This window comes from Procambarus clarkii, chromosome 2, assembly GCF_040958095.1.
Source record: "Procambarus clarkii isolate CNS0578487 chromosome 2, FALCON_Pclarkii_2.0, whole genome shotgun sequence".
Classification (NCBI taxonomy): domain Eukaryota; kingdom Metazoa; phylum Arthropoda; class Malacostraca; order Decapoda; family Cambaridae; genus Procambarus; species Procambarus clarkii.
The window spans coordinates 46,483,174-46,504,699 of NC_091151.1; the positions used below are offsets into that span (position 1 = coordinate 46,483,174).

Sequence of the window (21,526 nt, forward strand, 5' to 3'; positions counted from 1 at the left end):
ACGATACTTTTGGCCACGTTTGTTTACGCCTTATGCTTCTACTTAGTCGACTGTTGTGGGTTGCATCCTGTGAAAGCTCAATCATTGACCTAAGGAAGGGGAGGAGGGACCTTGGTCAACCTAATTGGCTTCCTGTACCAGAAAATGTGAAACTTTCCTGTATATTTTTGACAGAAATCACTGCCTGACATACAGTGAGTAGTGTACCATATTTTAAGGTGAGTTTACAGTGAGTTTAATTAAATCCTGGACTATATGTTCACAACTAAAGTGCACTTGATGGTTAATCAGTTAGCTATTGTATGGACCAAAATAATCTTCCTGCGGTTGATAAGCCTTAAACCTAACATTAACTGCCTAGTCCTATTGTTAGCAAGAAAATGTTTGATTTGAATTCCCGGTTGCCTGCAATGTATGGGTCTCTCCATATGCTGTATTTATTTTTAGAAAAACAGTTTGTGTCAGTAATATCACATGACCTTTATCACGCTAGACGATGATCCGTGAAATTATCCCAGATTGTCATGGATATAGTGGACGAGGATGTGTAGGATTAAGTTGACTGGGTAGTAGAGAAAGTTGACAAGGAAGTGGAGGATAAAGTTTTAGAAAAAGTGTAGATTAAAGTCTGCATTTATCATCACCCAATAATTAAAGTTAGTTCTCATTAATATGGGAGAGAAGTCTATATTTTATTCTCCAGTTGAAGCTTAAACCAATTTGAGTTATGATAACTTCCATCTGGCTAATTTGACAAATAAGCTTGTATCGCCATTTTCTCGTGCTTTAAACACATACTTAACATTGGAATATCCACACGCCGTGTCCCCATATAGGAGGATGCATAATAAAGATCACATTCAATACCTGACAGCTTTATTGAAGCCTTGTAAGCTTAATTTTGTACTTCCTTGGTGATTAATTTTTGTGAATTTGGCATGACATGAGCGCTTAATAGCATGGAGTGAAAATGTTATATGGACATGTAAATTAAGCGTAGACTGAAGCAAAACAACAAAGTCACCCCTCACATTCATGGGTATTGCTTCACCTCTCACATTTATGGCAAATGCATCACCCTCATAAGCATGAGTGATAGTCTACACGAGCATACGCAAAACGCTACACCACGGGCCCCCGGATTCAGGTTCACCAAGAAGACATGCAGGTGACAAAAAGCTTATACAGAGAAGGGGACAAGAAGCCCATCCATGGGACAAGAAACCCGTCCATGGAACAAGAAGCTCTTGCAGAGGGAGCAGAAGCCCATGCAGGGAAGCAGAAGCCTTTGCACGGCACAAGAAGACCATGGATGGCTTGTAGAGATCCTCTTGTCTCTTAAATTCTATCTATGTCTTACACCGCATCATTTTGTTTACCCGCTCCTCCATCATCCCCATAACATTTTATCGATTGGCTTCCACATTTTACTCCTAAACGTTGCAGGGTAAATTGATGCATTGTGTGCTATGCGTAAGACAAAAATTATTCCGAAATTAGTTTTTCTTTGGTGAATTAGCATTCAGAAGCACGAAAATCCACGTAAAAGGTGCACTTATCGTTGCATAGCGGCAGATCGAGGCCCAGTGAAATTGTGTAGATTCAGTAACTGTGTATGTTAAGGCGGCTGGCTTGAAATGCCGAGCATGGGAAGGTAGTCGAAATATTGCTATAGACGATAATCCTTTCCAAAAGCTGCCAGATGGACATAATGCTTCAGGCACAATACAAGCTGGCGACCTTGCACCACAAACATCTTTGTGTAATGAACTGCAAATAGACGATCCCTATATTAATATTTTGATCACATTTAGTAGTTTGTGGAAACAAAATTACCATCAATTGACAACACGAATAATTTTTCCACCACGATCATCGACGAATCTAAAGCACTATCTTATGCCATGAACGCTAACATGATCTCCACTAGCAGGATCATATTAGCAACATGATCAATGTAAATAGGAGTTTCCTCGCACTAGACAATGTGCTTTCTGAATGTTGTTGTTTTAGATTCAGCTACTCGGAATAAAACGTTCCCAGTAGCACGGGCTATGGTGAGCCCGTAGTGGACTTACCTGGCACGGGAGCGATGCTGTATTCTGGCTTTCTGCATCTTTCTTTATTTTTAGGTTGGGTATAAATAGCAGCCGTTTCCCCATGGGCTAAAAAAGACTTTTTGCAATTTCCTTTATTCTTAAATTCTTGTTCTTATATGTCATCAACACATTTTAAGCAGATTCGGTTATTGTTGCAATAAATAAGCTCCAGTTGGGAACTAGAGGTGTGGGTTGTCATCATTGTTGCATCGTGTCAGTGAGCACCCACAGATCCTCACTGCTCAGTCTCTTCCTCTGGTGTTAGAACAGCTTATTACATATTCTGGTGGATAATATCCTGGTTAACTGCTTGTTATATATTCCTCTTCATTATAAGATCATCCAAGTTCATCCAATTCCATGCAGTGTTGTATAGCGTCAATGGCCGCCCAGCATGTTCAGCTGCTGGATGATGATGCGCTAGATATTGTGTATATGTTGAATAAATCCACTAGGGGATTTATTATTATTGTGGATCTATTATTGTGGATTTATTCATTTGATATATCACGCTATTGGGATTTCTGTGTGTGTGATGCATATCTTGTTGTTAAGGGCCAGGAAGGAAATTAAGAGACTAGGTAATTTTTTTTAATAAACAAAGGTCTCTAATGTCGGATGAAGTCCATTTAGAATCTGCAGTACTTTTGAATAAAATAGAGAGGGCTAGATCTATTTCAGGCAATTGGAGCAGTTAAAGGGTTTTAAGCTTTAATTCATGCTTGCAATCATCTTCGGTGTCATCAACTGTGTCTTCGATAACGGAGTTCACATCACTATTAGTCTTTCCATGTTTATATTATCTTGCCTTTGGGGTCTTCAGGACTTCGCCGGCCCTCGAGTTCGTAATGTGAGGAGTCGAGGTGCTCCGCCTCGGTCTCTTCCTCGTCTGCAGTCGTTTTGCTGTCTGTATTCTGCTTCTCTCTGACTGTGTTGTTATCATCGACTTCGACTTCCTTGTTAGATTTGTCTGTTTCTTCGGCGACTTTGTCCTCCACTTCTTCGTCGACTTTGTCCTCCACTTCTTCGTCGACTTTGTCCTTCACTTCTTCGGCGACTTTGTCCTTCACTTCTTCGGCGACTTTGTCCTCTACTTCTTCGGCGACTTTGTCTTCCACTTTCTCGTCGACTTTGTCCTCCACTTCTTCGTCGACTTTGTCCTCCACTTCTTCGTCGACTTTGTCCTCTACTTCTTCGGCGACTTTGTCCTCTACTTCTTCGGCGACTTTGTCCTCCACTTCTTCGTCGACTTTGTCCTCTACTTCTTCGGCGACTTTGTCCTCTACTTCTTCGGCGACTTTGTCCTCTACTTCTTCGTCGACTTTGTCCTCCACTTCTTCGGCGACTTTGTCCTCCACTTCTTCGTCGACTTTGTCCTCCACTTCCTCATCAACTTTATCCTCCACTTCTTCGTCAACTTTATCCTCCACTTCTTCGTCAACTTTATCCTCCACTTCCTCATCAACTTTATCCTCCACTTCCTCATCAACTTTATCCTCCACTTCCTCATCAACTTTATCCTCCACTTCCTCATCAACTTTATCCTCCACTTCCTCATCAACTTTATCCTCCACTTCCTCATCAACTTTATCCTCCACTTCCTCATCAACTTTATCCTCCACTTCCTCATCAACTTTATCCTCCACTTCTTCGTCAACTTTATCCTCAACTTCCTCATCAACTTTATCCTCAACTTCCTCATCAACTTTATCCTCCACTTCCTCATCAACTTTATCCTCCACTTCCTCATCAACTTTATATTCCACTTCCTCGTCAACTTTATCCTCCACTTCCTCATCAACTTTATCCTCAACTTCCTCATCAACTTTATCCTCCACTTCTTCGTCAACTTTATCCTCAACTTCCTCATCAACTTCCTCGTCAACTTTATCCTGCACTTCCTCGTCAACTTTATCCTCAACTTCCTCGTCAACTTTATCCTCAACTTCCTCATCAACTTCCTCGTCAACTTTATCCTGCACTTCCTCGTCAACTTCCTCGTCAACTTTATCCTGCACTTCCTCGTCAACTTTATCCTCAACTTCCTCGTCAACTTTATCCTCAACTTCCTCGTCAACTTTATCCTGCACTTCCTCATCAACTTTATCCTCCACTTCCTCATCAACTTTATCCTCCACTTCCTCATCAACTTTATCCTCAACTTCCTCATCAACTTTATCCTCCACTTCCTCATCAACTTTATCCTCAACTTCCTCATCAACTTTATCCTCAACTTCCTCATCAACTTTATCCTCAACTGCCTCATCAATTTTATCCTCCACTTCCTCATCAACTTTATATTCCACTTCCTCGTAAACTTTATCCTCCACTTCCTCATCAACTTTATCCTCCACTTCCTCGTCAACTTTATCCTCCACTTCCTCATCAACTTTATCCTCCACTTCCTCGTCAACTTTATCCTCCACTTCCTCGTCAACTTTATCCTCAACTTCCTCATCAACTTTGTCCTCAACTTCCTCATCAACTTCATCTTTCATTTCCTCGTTGTATTTAACTGTCTGACTTTCCTGGTGGTCAGCGTCGCGTACGACAACCTCTTCTCCTTCCTTCTTGCTCTGGCTTGCTACGTTGTGCTCGCTGCTTTCTTCTTTTCCTTCAGCATTACTTCTTTCATCTTCGATTTCTTTTACCCCGTCGTTATCTATGTCTTTTTGTTTCGTGTCATCTTTTGCTTTATCATCTTTCTCCTCTTCATCTTCCTCCCAAGAGCTTCCGTACGACACTTCTGTATCATTGCCCGACGCCTCGTGTGCATCACTGCCAGACGGGACGTGAACCTCGCTTCCAGACGCAACGTGACCTTCGCTGCCAGACGCAACGTGACCTTCGCTGCCAGACGCAACGTGACCCTCGCTGCCAGACGCAACGTGACCCTCGCTGCCAGACGCAACGTGACCCTCTCTGCCAGACGCAACATGCCCCTCACTGCCAGACGCAACGTGACTCTCGCTGCCAGACGCAACGTGACCCTCGCTGCCAGACGCAACATGCCCCTCGCTGCCAGACGCAACGTGACTCTCGCTGCCAGACGCAACGTGACCCTCGCTGCCAGACGGCGTAAACACTTGTTGACTGTAGAAGCTGTCGACTTTGCTAATGCCCTTACGTTTTTTTCCTTCGCTGTTCTTTCTGCCTGAGCTTCGACGTCTCCTTCGGCTACTGGAAGAGGTTCCTGAACGGCTCTGAAACGAAGCCTGGTGAATGGGTGATCGGCCAACCAAACTGTCGTCCAACTGTCCCTCTAGACTACTAGATATGTGTGATGGTCGTCTTCTGTTGCTCTGTAAATCTCTCTGGTTTATTTTACTGCTGGAGCCATCGGACTTACCTTCAAAGCTGCTTGTTTTGCTGATGACACTTTCTTTTTTTCTAGAAGAGCTAAAGTGACTTCGTCGAGTCCCTGTGCTCTCACTGTCTTCAGAAGTTTTGGGAGATGTCTCGTTCAAATGGGATTGTGGTTCTTTAATGTTATGTTTAGTCCTGCTACGACGCCTCTGACTGACACGGGAGCTAACCAACGACTTTACATCCACTCCAAGCGCTTTTGCGACTTCGAGATCCGACGGGTCATTACAGGACTCTGCAGAAGTGTCTCGTTGGTGAGTCTTCTGAGACTGTCCCTTCTGCTGAACCTCGAGGTGGTGCTGAAGGACCATGGAGTCAATGTCACTCGAGGTGCTGTCGCTTGTGGAGGAAGATGAGGCAGTCTTGGAGGGCGTGCCGTCTTTGCTGCTCACCGGGTTCGACTCCCCTGTGCCCTGACTGGCGTCGCTGGCGGCAGTACTGCCATCGGGCGAAATGCTGCTTCTCTGAGTGCTGGTGCTACTGTCCTCCGTAGTGCCTGCCTCACTCTCTGCCAGGCAGATATTAAAACAGAAGTTAGATATGGAAAATATAATGATTACTTCTACTAATCTTACCAGAATTATTTCAACTGATGTTGCTTCTACTGCTACTAGTACTACTACTGCTGCTGCTGCAACTGTTACTAATATTAATATTACCACTACTTCAGCTATGTTACCATTACTACCTTTATTACCACTATTATTATGACTTTTAATACATTACAGTGCTACTAGTAGTAGTGTTAAAAATTATAATACAAAAATAAATCAATATAATGGCATTAAAACAATAATATTAACTCAAAATCTTTCCTGAACATCAGTAATATAACATAAGCAACCTGTCTCCTCTGGAGGGGTGTAAGGTCGCTCGTGGTCGGGTGAGGTGGCCTTCCTAGCCTTCCTGGTCTTCACCCTCACTCGTCTACGAGCCTGGTGCCGCTTTTCCACCACTCGTAGCTGACACCTGTTCAGAGAGGGACGCAAAAAAGTAAACATAAAATGCCCTTGTGTTTGGAATTCAAAATAAATAACGAATGCCGCCAGAATATTAATTTGTTGTTGGGCTTGAATGTCTATCAACCTCTTAAGGGTTATTGAGACCACCATAAGCGCCTACTGACCATACAGCGTGTATACTATATATACTTTAGCCATGAATATAGTCCAGGACTTTAGTAAACTCTCAGTGTATATACACCAAGAAGCGGAGTGTACCTCGCAGTCTATATTTCCTTGCCAAATCATATCTTAAATGAATAACTGAATTCTCACCTGAGGCATGGTTCCCCGCCTATGATCTCGACGACCTTCAGATGGCCAGAGCGTCCGCCAAGGCGGGTACCGGGAGCGTACCGGTATTCACAACACGCGCTCAGTCTGCCCGTCGCCACCCCGTTCTCGTAAATTGTCAGAGAAAACGGAAAGTTTTTTCGACGCATGGAAGCGATCTCGATCTCATCTGGTGGTAAACAAAGAATTTAATAATAAACGGACATAAACGTATGTGTATACAAGTAAAAATAAAAGGGAGGATTAAACTTCGACTTAACAAGAAGCGATGCCTCCGCTCTACCGATCAGTTCAAGCGATTGGGTATACAAAAAATATCCGTGATGATGATATCCAAAGAGACAACTCACCCCCGAGACGAATGACACCCTGGAAGATGGAGACGTTATGGGCTCCTGCTGGCTGTTGTACGAGGCCGAGATTGGTGGGGGTGTGGCAGGGCGCTCCCCCACCTGCATACACTAGCCGCATATGGGGGGCAGGAGGAGCTGTGTGGCGAGGCAGGCTGGAGGGTACTGGGTAAGGGGGACACAGTCGCTTCCACACCTGCTGGGGGTACAAGCACAAGGTGATAACTGGCATCTTATGGCACCTGCAATTAAGTTTTATGTGAATGCTGGTTAGCGTTGCAAGAGCACTCCAGTTACCTGTGATTAAGTGTTCAATAACTTCACTATATATGTTATCTACCAAATCTCTAACCTGGTCCGTGGGGCAGAGAATAAATGCATCTGTGTTGTTCAGCATGCAAAAGTATGTACATTGTCGTTAGATTATACAGAAAAGGATGACTAAGTTAATCCTGGTCATGAGTGACCTCTCATATTATCAATAAAAGTGAAAAAAGGGTACAAACGGATGACAAGTCTAGGGCGAGACATTAACAGAGTTCTAAAAACAATCATCCAAGTTAGAACACGAATCAGTGGGTTTGTGTTAGATATGATTAGATTTATAAATAAACTGGTATACACAAATTCTGAAACAGGTTTCACATCAGTCTAACAAGTGAGCAGGTATCAGTACTGAAAAAAGCTTATTGGTAATGTTCAAAAATAGAATGAGCTTGGATGAATGTATGAATTGTCGCCCATAGACCACAAGTTATTAGGAAGATTCTTCTATTTTCATGTTCTGATAAGGATATGTACCCTTTCGGTAGGAAAGGGAAAGCAGTTCGTCCGCCAATCGATATGGATACGAGATGACTCGACCCGAATCCATATCGAATTTTTATCACGACTGGAAAAGGGTCCAGGACAGACCAGAACATCATCACTTTTCTTTCGCGTGTGTAGGTTGGGTTACTGGCTTCAGCGACGTTATTGTGACTGATTCTCCGCAATTTAAATACTTTTAAGGATATGTGTACAAGAGGAAAGACGTACCTCCTTGCAGCTATTGGTAGGGTGGAGGATATGGATGTACTTAGGGGAGGGATGAGGACCCAAGGAAGCCACGTATGGCTCACCGACCATTCCTCGACGACCCAAAAATTTGGGTTTCTGCATGAACTCTGAGAAGTGGAATAAAGGACGTCACAGAGGAAGATAAAAATTAAGTAAAGGAGTTAACAAAGAGATATAAATATTCAGCAAATAAAGATAAATAAAATGGTTTTATGGAAAGGTATATAACTAATGTACATTCAGTTATAGACACAATCTATATAATATACAGATAATTTTCCCAATGTACTATTTCCAAAAACGAATCACTGTACCACCGAACTACTTACTAGGTGGTCTGCCCCACTCAGAAATTACGTTGGTAGAGGGACCAGAAATACCATGCGAATGTCCGAAGGTAACCTCAGAACGATCAGAGTCTGCGTTCGAGGTCCTGGTCTCGCCACCCCATCTGCCGTTCACACCGTTCGAAGCACCAACAGCACCTTTTGAGTTCCTGTGAGTGTCATTTGAAGCCTCAGCTGCTGTAACGTTCCAACGACGATTTGCTCTGTTGACAGTATCTCCGGTACTGTCCCAGTAGCCCTGGTTACTGTTCGCAACTTCTCTGGAACCATTCCAACGGCCCGGGTTATCGTTCACATCTTCTCTGGAACCATTCCAACGGCCCGGGTTACCATTCATGACTTCTCTTGAACCGTTCCAATGGCCTGGATTACCGTTTGCGACCTCCCTTCTACCGTTGGAAGCCCCCGGGGCTCCACCGGAGTGACCAGGAGTACTGCTGGAGGAACGGGCTTCCGTGTTTACGCTGACAGGTCGATAGTTCCATTCTATGTCGAAGTGGATCAGGTCTGGCTCCGACGTCGACGGCGGTCGGGCCAAGTGCAGCTGTGGATAATGGTCGATTAAGTAAAGATTATCATTGGATAAATAGACAACTAATCAAAGAGGTTAATGAGATTGAGGAGCATTTGCATATATTTCTGCTTATGGTTCATTGAAACTGTGTTCATATATATTGAGTGTGGGGTCAAGGGTCATGGCATAGAGCTAAAGTCAAATCTCAGTGTCTGAGGTGACGACTTAGTGAAGTAACGACTTAACTTCAAAAGCAACAAATTAGGGACAGTGCTACGATTCAAGGTACAGGATCAAGGCTTGGTGTCAAAGATCACGACTTAGAATTAAAGATCGGGAGTTAAAGTCAAAGGTCAAATCCTTGTGCACTTTGGGATCAGAACTCTTACAAGAGTCTTGTAGTTCTCGTTTTTACTTTATTCTTTTCAGTTTTGTTTCGACGTGCTTTCCTAACCCACCTTTTATCTTTCCCTTCTATTATTCGTCTTTCCATATCTTCTAACATCATCTTTCATTCTCCGAGCGACTAAGACCATCTCTCATTCTCTTATTCTCTTAGCGTCTAAGACTATCTCTCGTTCATTTAGTGTCTAACACCAGCCTTCATTCCCCCAGTATTCTATACTATGTCTCAACTTCCTAGCGTCTGACACCTCTCATTTCATTGGACTCTAACATCACTTCTCTGTCGTATAAAATCCTTCCTAATTTCCCTTTCGTATGGTGCCCACTTTCTGCATGTTATTATATTTTAAAGCAATTTGTCTACTTCCTAGTGTATTTCGCTATTTAGAACACATCCGTTCACCAGGTGATACCTGGTTCCCATCCACTAAGGTCTCAACTTCAAGCTCATGTACGTTTATTGAGACAATAAAATACATCTCAAAGGGATAGAGTAGCTTAGGCTATTTCTACCCTCCAAATCTAAGGTCTCGCTACAATCTGTCACCCCACTACGGTCTCCATTTAGCTGATACTACACTCTCCTCTCCCTTTTATCTGACACCTTAACCCTTCACACCCTTAGCTGAGGCTTCCATCCCTCCTTTACCCCTTCATCAGTTTCGTCTGATGCTCCACCTCATTCTTCCATCACCAGGAGCCGCTTTCCATGTGAACCTTCATCTGATTCCGTCATTTTAATCCTCATTACCTGATTCCCATCCCTTGAAATCCCATTACCTGGTATTTTGCTCCTTCTGCCCATTATTTTACGTCCATTCCCTTTCCCCCATCATATCCTGATCGAACCCTTTCCCACGTCACCTATCATTGTGCATTCTACCCCATTGCCAGGCGGTCCAGCCCCACGTCTCAGCGTTTAGCTCCATTACCCCTTGTAGTATTAATAATGGCTACCTTTGTCCCTCTCCTAACGCACAGCTTCCATCAGCTCACCTCCCTTCTCCTAGACCTCCCGTCCGCCCCAGGCCTCGTTGTCGCCGCGGTTGTAGCTGCTTTGAGCCCCAAATGCTGCTGCTGTTGCTCCTTATGCTGCTGCTGCTGCTGCTGCTGCTGCTGCTGCTCCTGCTGCTGCTGCTGCTGCAGGTCGAGCACGTACAGCCTCCTCCACTCATCCTCCAGCATGATCTCCAGCGACCGCCTGACCTGAGGGAGGAAACACCTTGTCCTCGTACATAATGCTTCTGTTTTTCTTTCTCACTCTATCTCTCCCTCTCTATTTTCCTCTCCCTCGCTCACATAAGTCTTCCTTCTTCTTCCTTACCTTTGTTACTCCCTTTTATCTTCTATATATAATATTTTCTTATTATCTTATATATCCTATTTTTCCTTAGAGCTCAGTTCATTTTCCTATTTCTTTTCCTTGTCTACGGAAGACGGCACCATCTGTCTACTGCTAACTTTAAAACCTTCAACCGCTGTCTACGGCAGACAGCACCAGTTGGTAACTCTGAACCTCAACCTGCTGTCTGTTACATCTGGTATGCTTATCTATTGTAGACGGCGGCGTGCCGTCTAGGGCCGACAGGCAGCAGAGAGCGAGACGAGAGATCTTTGAAGCGACAAAAAGGCAAAGGTGAGAATATTCTGTCAGAAGTAGAGCCGTATAATTAGGAGCAGGTGGTCGTGGCTCGAGTGGGTTGTAGTTCTTTCGGGATCAGCTGAGTTGAGGGAACCTACATGACTTTGCTGAGTACAATGACTCTGATCAGCAAGGCCGTAAAAGTTCTCATACGCCCACGTGTCTGAGGGAACGTATCAGAAATTTCACCAGAGATCCTTTTATTTAGGTTTGCATTGATTTTTACCCACATCAATGCAGAGTGTCTTTATTCCATCTCCAGTATCACGGAGAGGGAATATATCCAGCGTCTTAAGATCTTTTCCAGTATCACGGTCCTGTTATAGCCAGTGTCTTACGTTCTTCTCCAGAATCACGGTCCTCTTAGCCAGTGTCTTAAGTTCAATTCACTGTTTCAATCTCAAACCTTCCTCTCACCTATGTCTTTCGAATCCATATTTTTTTAGGTGTCCCGTGAGAGCCTCATCGGTTTCATGTTGCTCTTTCTGTATTTAATGTGTAATAACTTTGTACTTTGTATAAATAATGGGTTTTCTGTATTCCTTATTCCCATTAATGTGTGAATGGCAATAAAGAATGAGTCCTGATTCCCTCACCTCCGCTCTCTTTAGTTTCCTGTTCATCATATCAGCCCAATGATCTTCATCCAAACCTTCTTCGTCCGATTGTATTCTTCAGCATTAGTGAGAAAGTCTCGAAGATCTCAAGAAGTTTCTTAGTGAACTGAACATATTTTTGAAGCCATTCTTTTCCAACGTCAATCTTCTGAAGCCTCTTTTTTTCTTCAGTGAGTTGATGAAGCCTCTTCTCGTCTTTATGAATCTCCTGAAGCCTCGTCATATCAGTCTCGACCTTCTGTGTTCACTGATCTCCTACTCATATTGTGTTCATTGATCTCCTACTTATATAATGTTCACTGATCTCCTACTCATATAGTGTTCACTGATCATTCAATAACATAGTGTTATATATCATATAGTGATATATATAATAGACTCATATAGTGTTCACTGATCTACTCATATAGTGTTCACTGATCTCCTACTCATATAGTGTTCATTGATCTCCTACTCATATAGTGTTCACTGATCTCCTACTCATATTGTGTTCACTGATCTCCTACTCATATAGTGTTCACTGATCTCCTACTCATATTGTGTTCACTGATCTACTCATATTGTGCTCACTAATCTACTCATATAGTGTTCACTGATCTCCTACAACCTCATGAAGACTCATTCTATCTTCCACGAACTCTTCTCAAACAGTCCAAATATGTCCACCTCGCCCCCTTGATGTCAACATCGCCTTCCGGAAATATATTCCTGTCCATATATCATTCCCCGCCATCCTCATCGTCTTCCCATTTCCTATTCAAGCCCTTCACTTACGACCCCCTCTCCTTACCTCTTTCCTCTTGATCTTCTCTTTGATCCTTCTCCTCGAAGCTTCCTCCGCCTCCTGAAGCCGTTTTCTGTGCGCCTCTTTCTCCCGCTCCTTGGCTTCTCGTTCTTCCTTCGCGTGCACTCTCCTCCACTCCGCTTCTGGTACCGGATCTCCGGACCGTGTCAACTGGAGAGGAAGGGTAGATGAGAGAGAGAGAGAGAGACAGAGAAAGACAGAGACAGAGACAGACAGACAGCCAGAGGGGGATGAGGAACAGAGACAAAAAGATTAAGAGGAAGGTAGTCAGTAAATTGAGTGTTTGTTGAGCGTGTTAGTACTAAACGAAATAGGGAAGAACGGAGAGAAGATATAATTACATTATATATATTACATAATAGGTGGGAGGGAAGGAATACAGAGAAGGATGAAACGGAGGTAAAGAAGAGACAAATGAGAAGGGGAGGATGGAAATAAACAAAAATGGGAACAATGGAGCTTAAGATTAATTTAAGTTAGAAAATCTTCATTAACTTTGCCTAAACGTTACGTTAAATAAAAAGATATTATTATTAATATAATTACCATAATCTATTGTGTATCTTCATAAATCTTCGTTAATTACCATATACTATTAATAATTATTGTATATTATCGTTAATTATCATATAAGATCATTATCATATATTACCTATTATTTTCATATAATATCGTTATCAAATAATATAATTAATTGTCATATTATCGTTACTTATCTTATACTATCATTAATTATCACATAATTTCGTTATTTATCGTATATTATCGTAATTATTATATATTATCGTTAATTTTCATATATTATTGTTCATTTTCATATATTTTCGATAATTATTACGGCATATATATTATCGTTATCATTTATTATCGTTAATTGTCGTATATTATCTCCAATTATTATATTACCAGTAATTATCAAATAATATTGTTATATATTATCGTTAATTACCATAAAGTGTAAGTAATTAAGAAATAATATAGGTAATTATCAGAAATTATAGTAATTATCTTAATTACCAAATATAATAAATAATGATTGTATATTTTCGTTAATTATCATATTTTATACATGATAATTAACATATATAATCGCTATTTTTATGTAAACTGTCATAGACTATAAATTTTTGTATTTTATCGCTATTTATTACGATTTATCGGTATCATATTTAAATTAACGCCAGTATATAAAATTAAGACTATTAATTATTTAAACTGTCGTACTTTATATACTCACCTACGTAAAATGTTGGGTCTGAATGATTTCTTGCACTTCTGTGTGCTTGTGTGTGTGTGTGTGTGTGTGTGTGTGTGTGTGTGTGTGTGAGTGTATGTGTGTGTGTGTGTGTGTGTGTGTGTGTGTGTGTGTGGGCAACCACCAGGCTCCGTGTTTGCGTGATTCTGAGCTTTAATGTATTTCCGGGATAAGTGCAAGGAAATCACGCACACTGACTTGTCAAAACACACACACACACACACACACACACACACACACACACACACACACACACACACACACACACACACACACACACACACACACACACACACACACACACACACACACACACACACACACACACACACAAACACACACACACACACACACACACACACACACACACACACACACAATCGGACTCACTGAAACAAAACTCTCTGGAATCATAACGAATGCCGTGTTTCCCCAGGAGTATACAGTAATAAGGAAAGAGAGGGAAGGTAGAGGAGGAGGCGGAGTGGCCCTACTCATGAGAAGGGAATGGAGTTTTAAGGAGATGGCCATCCCGGGCTGTGAGGAGTTCAGAGACTACATAGCAGGCACCATAACAATGGGAGGACCAAGAATAGTAGTAGCAGTAATATACAACCCTCCACCAAATGACAGGAGACCCAGTCAAGAGTATGAAAACAACAACAAGGCAGTTAACACTATAATTGAGAGGGCAGCCTCTGCTGCCTGTAGAAATAGATCCCACCTGCTCATCATGGGCGACTTCAATCACGGAAAGATTGACTGGGAGAACAAGGAACCGCATGGAGGCGAGGATACGTGGAGAGCCAAACTATTGGAGGTGGTGACAAGCAACTTTTTAACGCAGCATGTCGGAGAACCCACAAGGATGAGAGGCAATGACGAACCAGCGAGACTCGACCTAGTCTTCACTCTGAACGACTCCGACATAAGAGAAATCGGTTTTGAGGACCCAGTAGGAATGAGCGACCACAGTGTACTGGTGTTTGAGTACTTGATTGAAGAAGGGTTATTGAACTCGAGGAGGGATACCGAAACCAAAAGGTTAGCATACCGAAAGGGAAACTATGAGGGGATAAGAAAATTCCTAACAGATATAGCATGGGAAACAGAGCTCAGGGGAAAGACGGCCCAAGATATGATGGATTACATCACGCAGAAGTGCAAGGACGCAGCAAACAAGTTTGTCCCAGTCCAAAAGGAAAACAGAGAAATGAAGATGAGAAACCCATGGTTTAATCAAAGATGTAGGCTAGCTAAGCAGCAAAGTAAAAGGGCATGGAGAAACTATAGGAATAACAGGACACTGGAGAGCAGAGAAAGATACCAGAATGCCAGGAATGAATATGTCAGGATGAGAAGAGAGGCAGAAAGACAATACGAAAATGACATCGCAAGCAAGGCAAAGACTCAGCCTAAATTGTTGCATAGCCACATTAGGAGAAAAACAACAGTAAAGGAACAGGTTATGAGATTAAGGATAGGGGCGGAAGGATTCACTACAAATGACAAGGAAGTGTGTGAGGAATTGAATAAGAAATTCCAGGAGGTCTTCACCTTAGAACAAGGAGAAATTCCAGAGGTAAGTGAGGGAATAGCTAACCAGGAACCACTGGAAGAGTTTGAGATTACCAGTGGGGAAGTAAGGAAGTGTTTACTAGAGTTGGACGTGACGAAGGCTATAGGCCCAGATGGAATCTCCCCTTGGGTTCTAAAGGAAGGAGCAAGAGAACTGAGCCTACCACTCTCCATAGTGTATAACAAATCACTGGCAACAGGGGAACTGCCAGATATTTGGAAAGCAGCTAACGTAGTCCCGATATACAAGAAAGGGGATAGACAGGAGGCACTGAACTACAGGCCAGTGTCCCTAACCTGCATACCATGCAAGCTGATGGAGAAGATTGTGCGAAAAAAACTAGTGGAGCATCTGGAGCGAAGGAACTTTGTAACACAGCATCAACATGGGTTCAGGGATGGCAGGTCCTGCCTCACAGGGTTACTTGAATTCTACGACCAGGCAACAAAAATAAGGCAAGAAAGAGAAGGGTGGGCAGACTGCATATTTTTGGATTGTCAGAAAGCCTTTGATACAGTGCCACACAAGAGGCTAGTGCGAAAGTTGGAGATGCAGGCTGGAGTGAGAGGGAAGGTACTCCGGTGGATAGAGGAATACCTAAGCAACAGGAGACAACGAGTCTGTGTGAGGGGTGAGGTCTCAGATTGGCGAGACGTCACAAGTGGAGTCCCGCAGGGGTCAGTCCTTGGACCTATACTGTTTCTGGTATATGTAAATGATCTCCCAGAGGGTATAGATTCGTTCCTCTCAATGTTTGCCGACGATGCAAAAATTATGAGGAGGATTGAAACAGAGGATGATAGTAGGAGGCTACAAGATGACCTGGATAGACTGAGTGAATGGTCCAACAAATGGCTGTTGAAGTTCAACCCGAGTAAATGCAAAGTAATGAAACTAGGCAGTGGAAACAGGAGGCCAGGCACAGGATACAGAATAGGAGATGAAGTACTTAATGAAACAGACAGAGAGAAAGATCTAGGAGTTGATATCACACCAAACCTGTCTCCTGAAGCCCACATAAAGAGAATAACGTCTGCGGCATATGCGAGGCTGGCTAACATCAGAACGGCGTTCAGGAACCTGTGTAAGGAATCATTCAGAATCTTGTACACCACATATGTAAGACCAATCCTGGAGTATGCGGCCCCAGCATGGAGCCCGTACCTTGTCAAGCACAAGACGAAGCTGGAAAAAGTCCAAAGGTATGCTACTAGACTAGTCCCAGAACTAAGAGGCATGAGTTATGAGGAAAGGCTGCGGGAAATGCACCTCACGACACTGGAAGACAGAAGAGTAAGGGGGGACATGATCACAACCTACAAAATCCTCAGGGGAATCGACCGGGTAAACAAGGATGAACTTTTCAACACTGGTGGGACGCGAACAAGGGGACACAGGTGGAAGCTGAGTACCCAAATGAGCCACAGAGACGTTAGAAAGAACTTTTTCAGTGTCAGAGTAGTTAGCAAATGGAATGCATTAGGAAGTGATGTGGTGGAGGCTGACTCCATTCACAGTTTCAAATGTAGATATGATAGAGCCCAATAGGCTCAGGAATCTGTACACCAGTTGATTGACGGTTGAGAGGCGGGACCAAAGAGCCAGAGCTCAACCCCCGCAAGCACAATTAGGTGAGTTAGGTGAGTACACACACACACACACACACACACAGGCCCTCGCAGCCAAGGACCTGTGAACATTAGACAACCAACAGTTAGAATGGTGGTATAGGATTGATGAGAATGAAACAAAGTTCCCGATTAAGTCTCATAAATATTAAAACACATTACTTTTCAGTGTCATAATAGTGAATAAATGTAGATATGACAGAGCTGTCAAATATAGATATGACAGACCACACACTAGAAAGTGAAGGGACGACGGCGTTTCGGTCCGTCCTGGACCATTCTCAAGTCGATCCGAAACATCGTTGTCTCTTCACTTTCTAGTATGTGGTCTGGTCAACATATTTCAGCCACGTTATTGTGACTCATCGCCTGCATAGATATGACAGAGCTGTCAAATATAGATATGACAGAGCTGTCAAATATTGGTATGACAGATCCGGATAGCAGGTACGACAGCATTAGAACGTTGAGAAATGTAAAACAAAAAAAGTGAGAGGTTGGGGCTCTAGAGCTAGATCTTGCTCCTCATAGACACCGGCAAGTGTAGTCATGCAGGCAAATCCGAGGAGACCGAGGTTTATGAGGGGAAAGGAGGAGAGACTCACCTGTTTCACTCAGGTAATCAATAGGGCGCCTACTGACCCCCTTTTCGACTTCATCCAGACTTTCCTTCCTCTTTCTCTCTCTCTCTCTTGTCACTCTTTAGTCGGCTGTTGTAGGTGGCATCATAGGGAAGGACAGTCGTTGGCTAGCAGAGCCTTAAATGGTCTTACAGGCTTCCTGTCCCCGACAACGGGAAGGAATACCGTTTTTTTTTTCTTTTCCTCCCCTGCTCTTTAATTATTTTCCTCCCTATCTTCCCCCCCCCCCTCCTCTAATGTGGCCGGGTTATTACCCAGTTGGTGCAACAAGCTCAGCTTTCTTCTTGACTTTCAACTAGTCTCCTCCTTTTCTTTCGTTCCCCTTTTCTTCTCTCTCGTTTTATATTTTCTCCTTTTTCTTCCTCTTCCCCCTGCCTTTTCTTCGTTTCTCCCTCACTCTCGCTCGTTGTTTGAGCCCTCTATTTCCAGCCACCCTTGTTCGTCCCTTCCGGTATACCTTAGCCCCTGATAAGCAGCATCAATTATACTATGTTTCCACCACATTCCAAGTTTAGACTCCTGCCGGCGGCCTCCGACCAGCCGGACCTGCTTCCCCTCCCTCGACCAACCGGTCCAGCTTCCCCGCCCCCCTCCCTCGACCACACAAATTAGCTCCACCCTCCTCCGCAACTTCGACCACACAGACTAGCTCCCCCCTCCCTCGACAAGCCAGACCAGGTCCCCCACCCCCTCCCTCCACTTCGACCAGCTAGATGAAGCCCCAACCAACAAGACATGGCCCGACCAGACTATATATATACCTCCCGGAGCCCTGTCCTACCTGTCGAAGTCCACCCTCCCAGGCAATGCCTTCAGACAATATGCCACGGACCCCAAAATCAGACCCGCTACCCTACCGGTAAAGCTCCCCAGGCCCCCAGACCCCCAGACCCCCAGGCCCCCAGACCCCCAGACTTGGTGTTCCTCACCCACCAGCTAGACTTGGCACTCCCAACCAGTCAGACTTTTGGCAGAGAACCCAGACGGTTTCCCAGCTAACCTTGCAGTTAAGGTCAAGGTGAAACAGACTGTAAATACTTGCTCGCTAAAGATTGTTTGATATTTATTTTGTAATGACTTCCACGCACGTCCCTTTATGAAAGCCGTTTTTCCTGGAAATTATCAAAGTTTCAAGGTTGAGAATGGTATTTTTATATAAGAATTGACTGTTTTTGTTGGAATTTTAAATAAAATTTTGAATAACTGATTTGAAGCAAACAAGGAAATGTGGTGGAATGTTTAAAATTAAGAAACTAAAGGGAGTTGTAATTTGTAGGAATTAAAAAAGGCGATAGATGGTATGGGAATGTTAAAATAAAACCAATAAGTTTGGCAGCTGCATTAGATGATTATAATGAGGAATAGAAATAAAAAAAAATGATGAAGAAAATATGTAACAATTATGTATATAAAATAAAATTAAAATAGAAATATCTTCATTCATATACCTATTATGCTATGATGACAAGGTATCTGAATTGCCACTAAGCCAAGGTCTCTGAGTGGCCAGTAATCCAAGCTCTCTGAGTGGCTATTAATCTAAGCTCTCTGAAGGGTAACTAATCCAAGCTCTCTGAGTGACTATTAATCCAAGCTGTCTGCGTGGCCATGAATCCAAGCTCTCTGAGTGGCCAGTATTCCAAGCTCTCTGAGTGGCCAGTATTCCAAGCTCTCTGAGTGGCCAGTATTCCAAGCTCTCTGAGTGGCCAGTATTCCAAGCTCTCTGAATGGCCAGGAAGTCCCCCAGTTCACTGCAGGAACCTACAGGTATGCGAGCATTGATTAACCTGTTTGACTGGCCTTGCGCCACGACCCCCTCCACTACCTATATACTATTGTATTCCTCTATTGATTATACACTTGCTTGGTTGTACACTTGTGTTTGTTTTGTTTACTACGTGTATACACCCATGTGAATGTCTGATGAGTGAACTGCGGCTTTTGTTACCCGCCGTTTTAACCATTTAATCAACTGGTGGATGTTTTGTGTGTGTGTACGTGTGTGGTTATGTGCACCTACCAGTCCCATGTGCACGAGGTGACTGATGACGTCTGCTCTGGAGAAGTAGTGGGTGAGATGTACATCTTTCAAGCTGCTGTAGCCTTCACAGATACTTCCTTCCCGCATCTTGTCTCTCTGCTTCTGTCTGCTCTGCCTGCTGCTTCTGTTATGCCTGCTGATGCTGTCCGATTTGCCAGCTGTTTCCGTCTACTATGCCTGCGGTTTCTGTCTGCTATTCCTGCTGCTTCTGCCTGTTATACCTGCTGCTTCTGTCTGCTATGCTTGACGGGCGTGTCTGCTCTGCCTCTGCACATATGCCTGGTATTATGATCATGTACAACGATGCCCTGCAAGCGTCTCCTGGACCCACATCACAACTATCATCATTCGATCCAACATTATTGGTATGATTTCCTTGTTCTGTGCTCAGTGTCATTCGTAGAGGACCACTTGGTCGTCTTGGTTTTTCACCTGTGGAAATTTTTTGTTTATTGAATTTTCTTTTATTCCTCTGCTATTCTGTAGGAATTTAAAATTAAATTATTAAAGCTCTGATATCCACGCCCAATGTGCACTGTGTGTATGTCCCCAACACATGCACAGTCCTCGACACGTTCGAAAACGCTGTTTTTATAGATATTTGAAAAGTTCTCACATTCCAACAGATATTCTGAGGTACTATCTCCCAGGTGCTGTCTATCAGGTGTTGTCTCAGGTGTAATCACTCGGGTATTATGCTAACATAATCCAACAGCTGCTTTATCTCTCGATTTTTATAACTGTTTCATTAACGACTATCTTTTTATATTGCTTGTAACGAAAATGAGATTCTCAACGGGGAAATCTTTAGCCAAAGCTGCTCAGGTTATCAAAATGTGAGAGTCGCGACATGTTTCTGGATGACCGGTGATAGCAGGCGATATATAAGTAATGTATCAGAACACTTCAGACTTGTACATAACAAAACTGATTTTTTCTATGCGTTTGAAGGATACTGTGCTATAGCACTGAAAACAGCCAAAATTAGGCAAACCACCTCGGATTTTGTGACCAGTGAGGAATCGAGTCAATTATGTTTAGCGTTGGGTACGTTTATTATGAGAACAAATGTTGATCAGAGATTGATGAGTAAAGGTGATGTTTGGCCACATCCTTGCACAAAACCGTGAAGAATATCTCCAACACTACAACATTTCCGGCTTCCTGTGACACGAGAAGGATTTAAATGTGGCTTTCAATAACACGTTCAGTAGGTGTAACCTACGATACAGCGAGGAGTTCGTGGGCGGACGGAAAGCAGGTAAAATGACGGAGGAAGAGAGAGAGGGCTACATAAGAGGGACGCCCAGACAAACATCGCACACCACCATCGCCTCCCCAACACACACTGCTGTTGATCCTGGTGTCCGGTACGTGCCCCTTTCCTCCCCCACTCCCCCACCACCCTTACCCTGTCTTACCTTCCTTCGCTCTCCCCCCCCCCAATCTTCCTCTCCCACCCCCTCCACTCCCACCTACCTAAACAGGCTATTATTCTCACGCTCTTCTCTGTTTGCACGTGATCCAACGCTCCACATATGCCTCTCTAAACTACCGTGTAAATAAATCGATAAAATATGTAAATGTAGATATGTACACACACATTTCAAGGTGGTGCCTGGGCCTCTGTCCGTCTCTCTCTCTCTCTCTCTCTCTCTCTCTCTCTCTCTCTCTCTCTCTCTCTCTCTCTCTCTCTCTCTCTCTCTCTCTCTCTCTCTCTCTCTCTCTCTCTCTCTCTCTCTCTCTCATCTCTCTCTCTCTCTCTCATCTCTCTCTCTCTCTCTTTCTCTCTCTCTCTCTCTCTCTCTCTCTCTCTCTCCCTCTCTCTCTTTCTCTCTCTCTCTCTCTCTCTCTCTCTCTCTCTCTCTCTCTCTCTCTCTCTC

At 43.5% G+C, this 21,526-nt stretch overlaps 1 protein-coding gene across 1 annotated transcript; it reads right to left on the reverse strand.

The window, feature by feature from the left end:
* Nucleotides 1–859: 859 nt before the first annotated feature.
* Nucleotides 860–20,971, reverse strand: LOC123762312 (titin homolog). Its single transcript, XM_045748754.2, has 8 exons — nt 19,623–20,971; nt 12,485–12,649; nt 8,499–9,060; nt 8,149–8,276; nt 7,111–7,306; nt 6,743–6,929; nt 6,310–6,434; nt 860–5,973 (listed from the first exon to the last, which is right to left on the reverse strand). The coding sequence occupies exons 1-8, from the start codon at nt 19,728–19,730 to the stop codon at nt 2,894–2,896; spliced, it is 4,551 nt and encodes a 1,516-aa protein (XP_045604710.2). The 5' UTR covers nt 19,731–20,971; the 3' UTR covers nt 860–2,893.
* Nucleotides 20,972–21,526: the final 555 nt, after the last annotated feature.

Excerpts from the sequence above, each read along its gene's own strand:
- LOC123762312 (XM_045748754.2), bottom strand. The coding sequence starts at position 19,730 with ATGCGGGAAGGAAGTATCTGTGAAGGCTACAGCAGCTTGAAAGATGTA. Across the intron at positions 12,650-19,622 it reads ACCTCGTGCACATGGGACTG|TTGACACGGTCCGGAGATCC; the intron begins GTAGGTGCACAT and ends CTTCCTCTCCAG. Across the intron at positions 6,930-7,110 it reads GGGTGTCATTCGTCTCGGGG|ATGAGATCGAGATCGCTTCC; the intron begins GTGAGTTGTCTC and ends GTTTACCACCAG.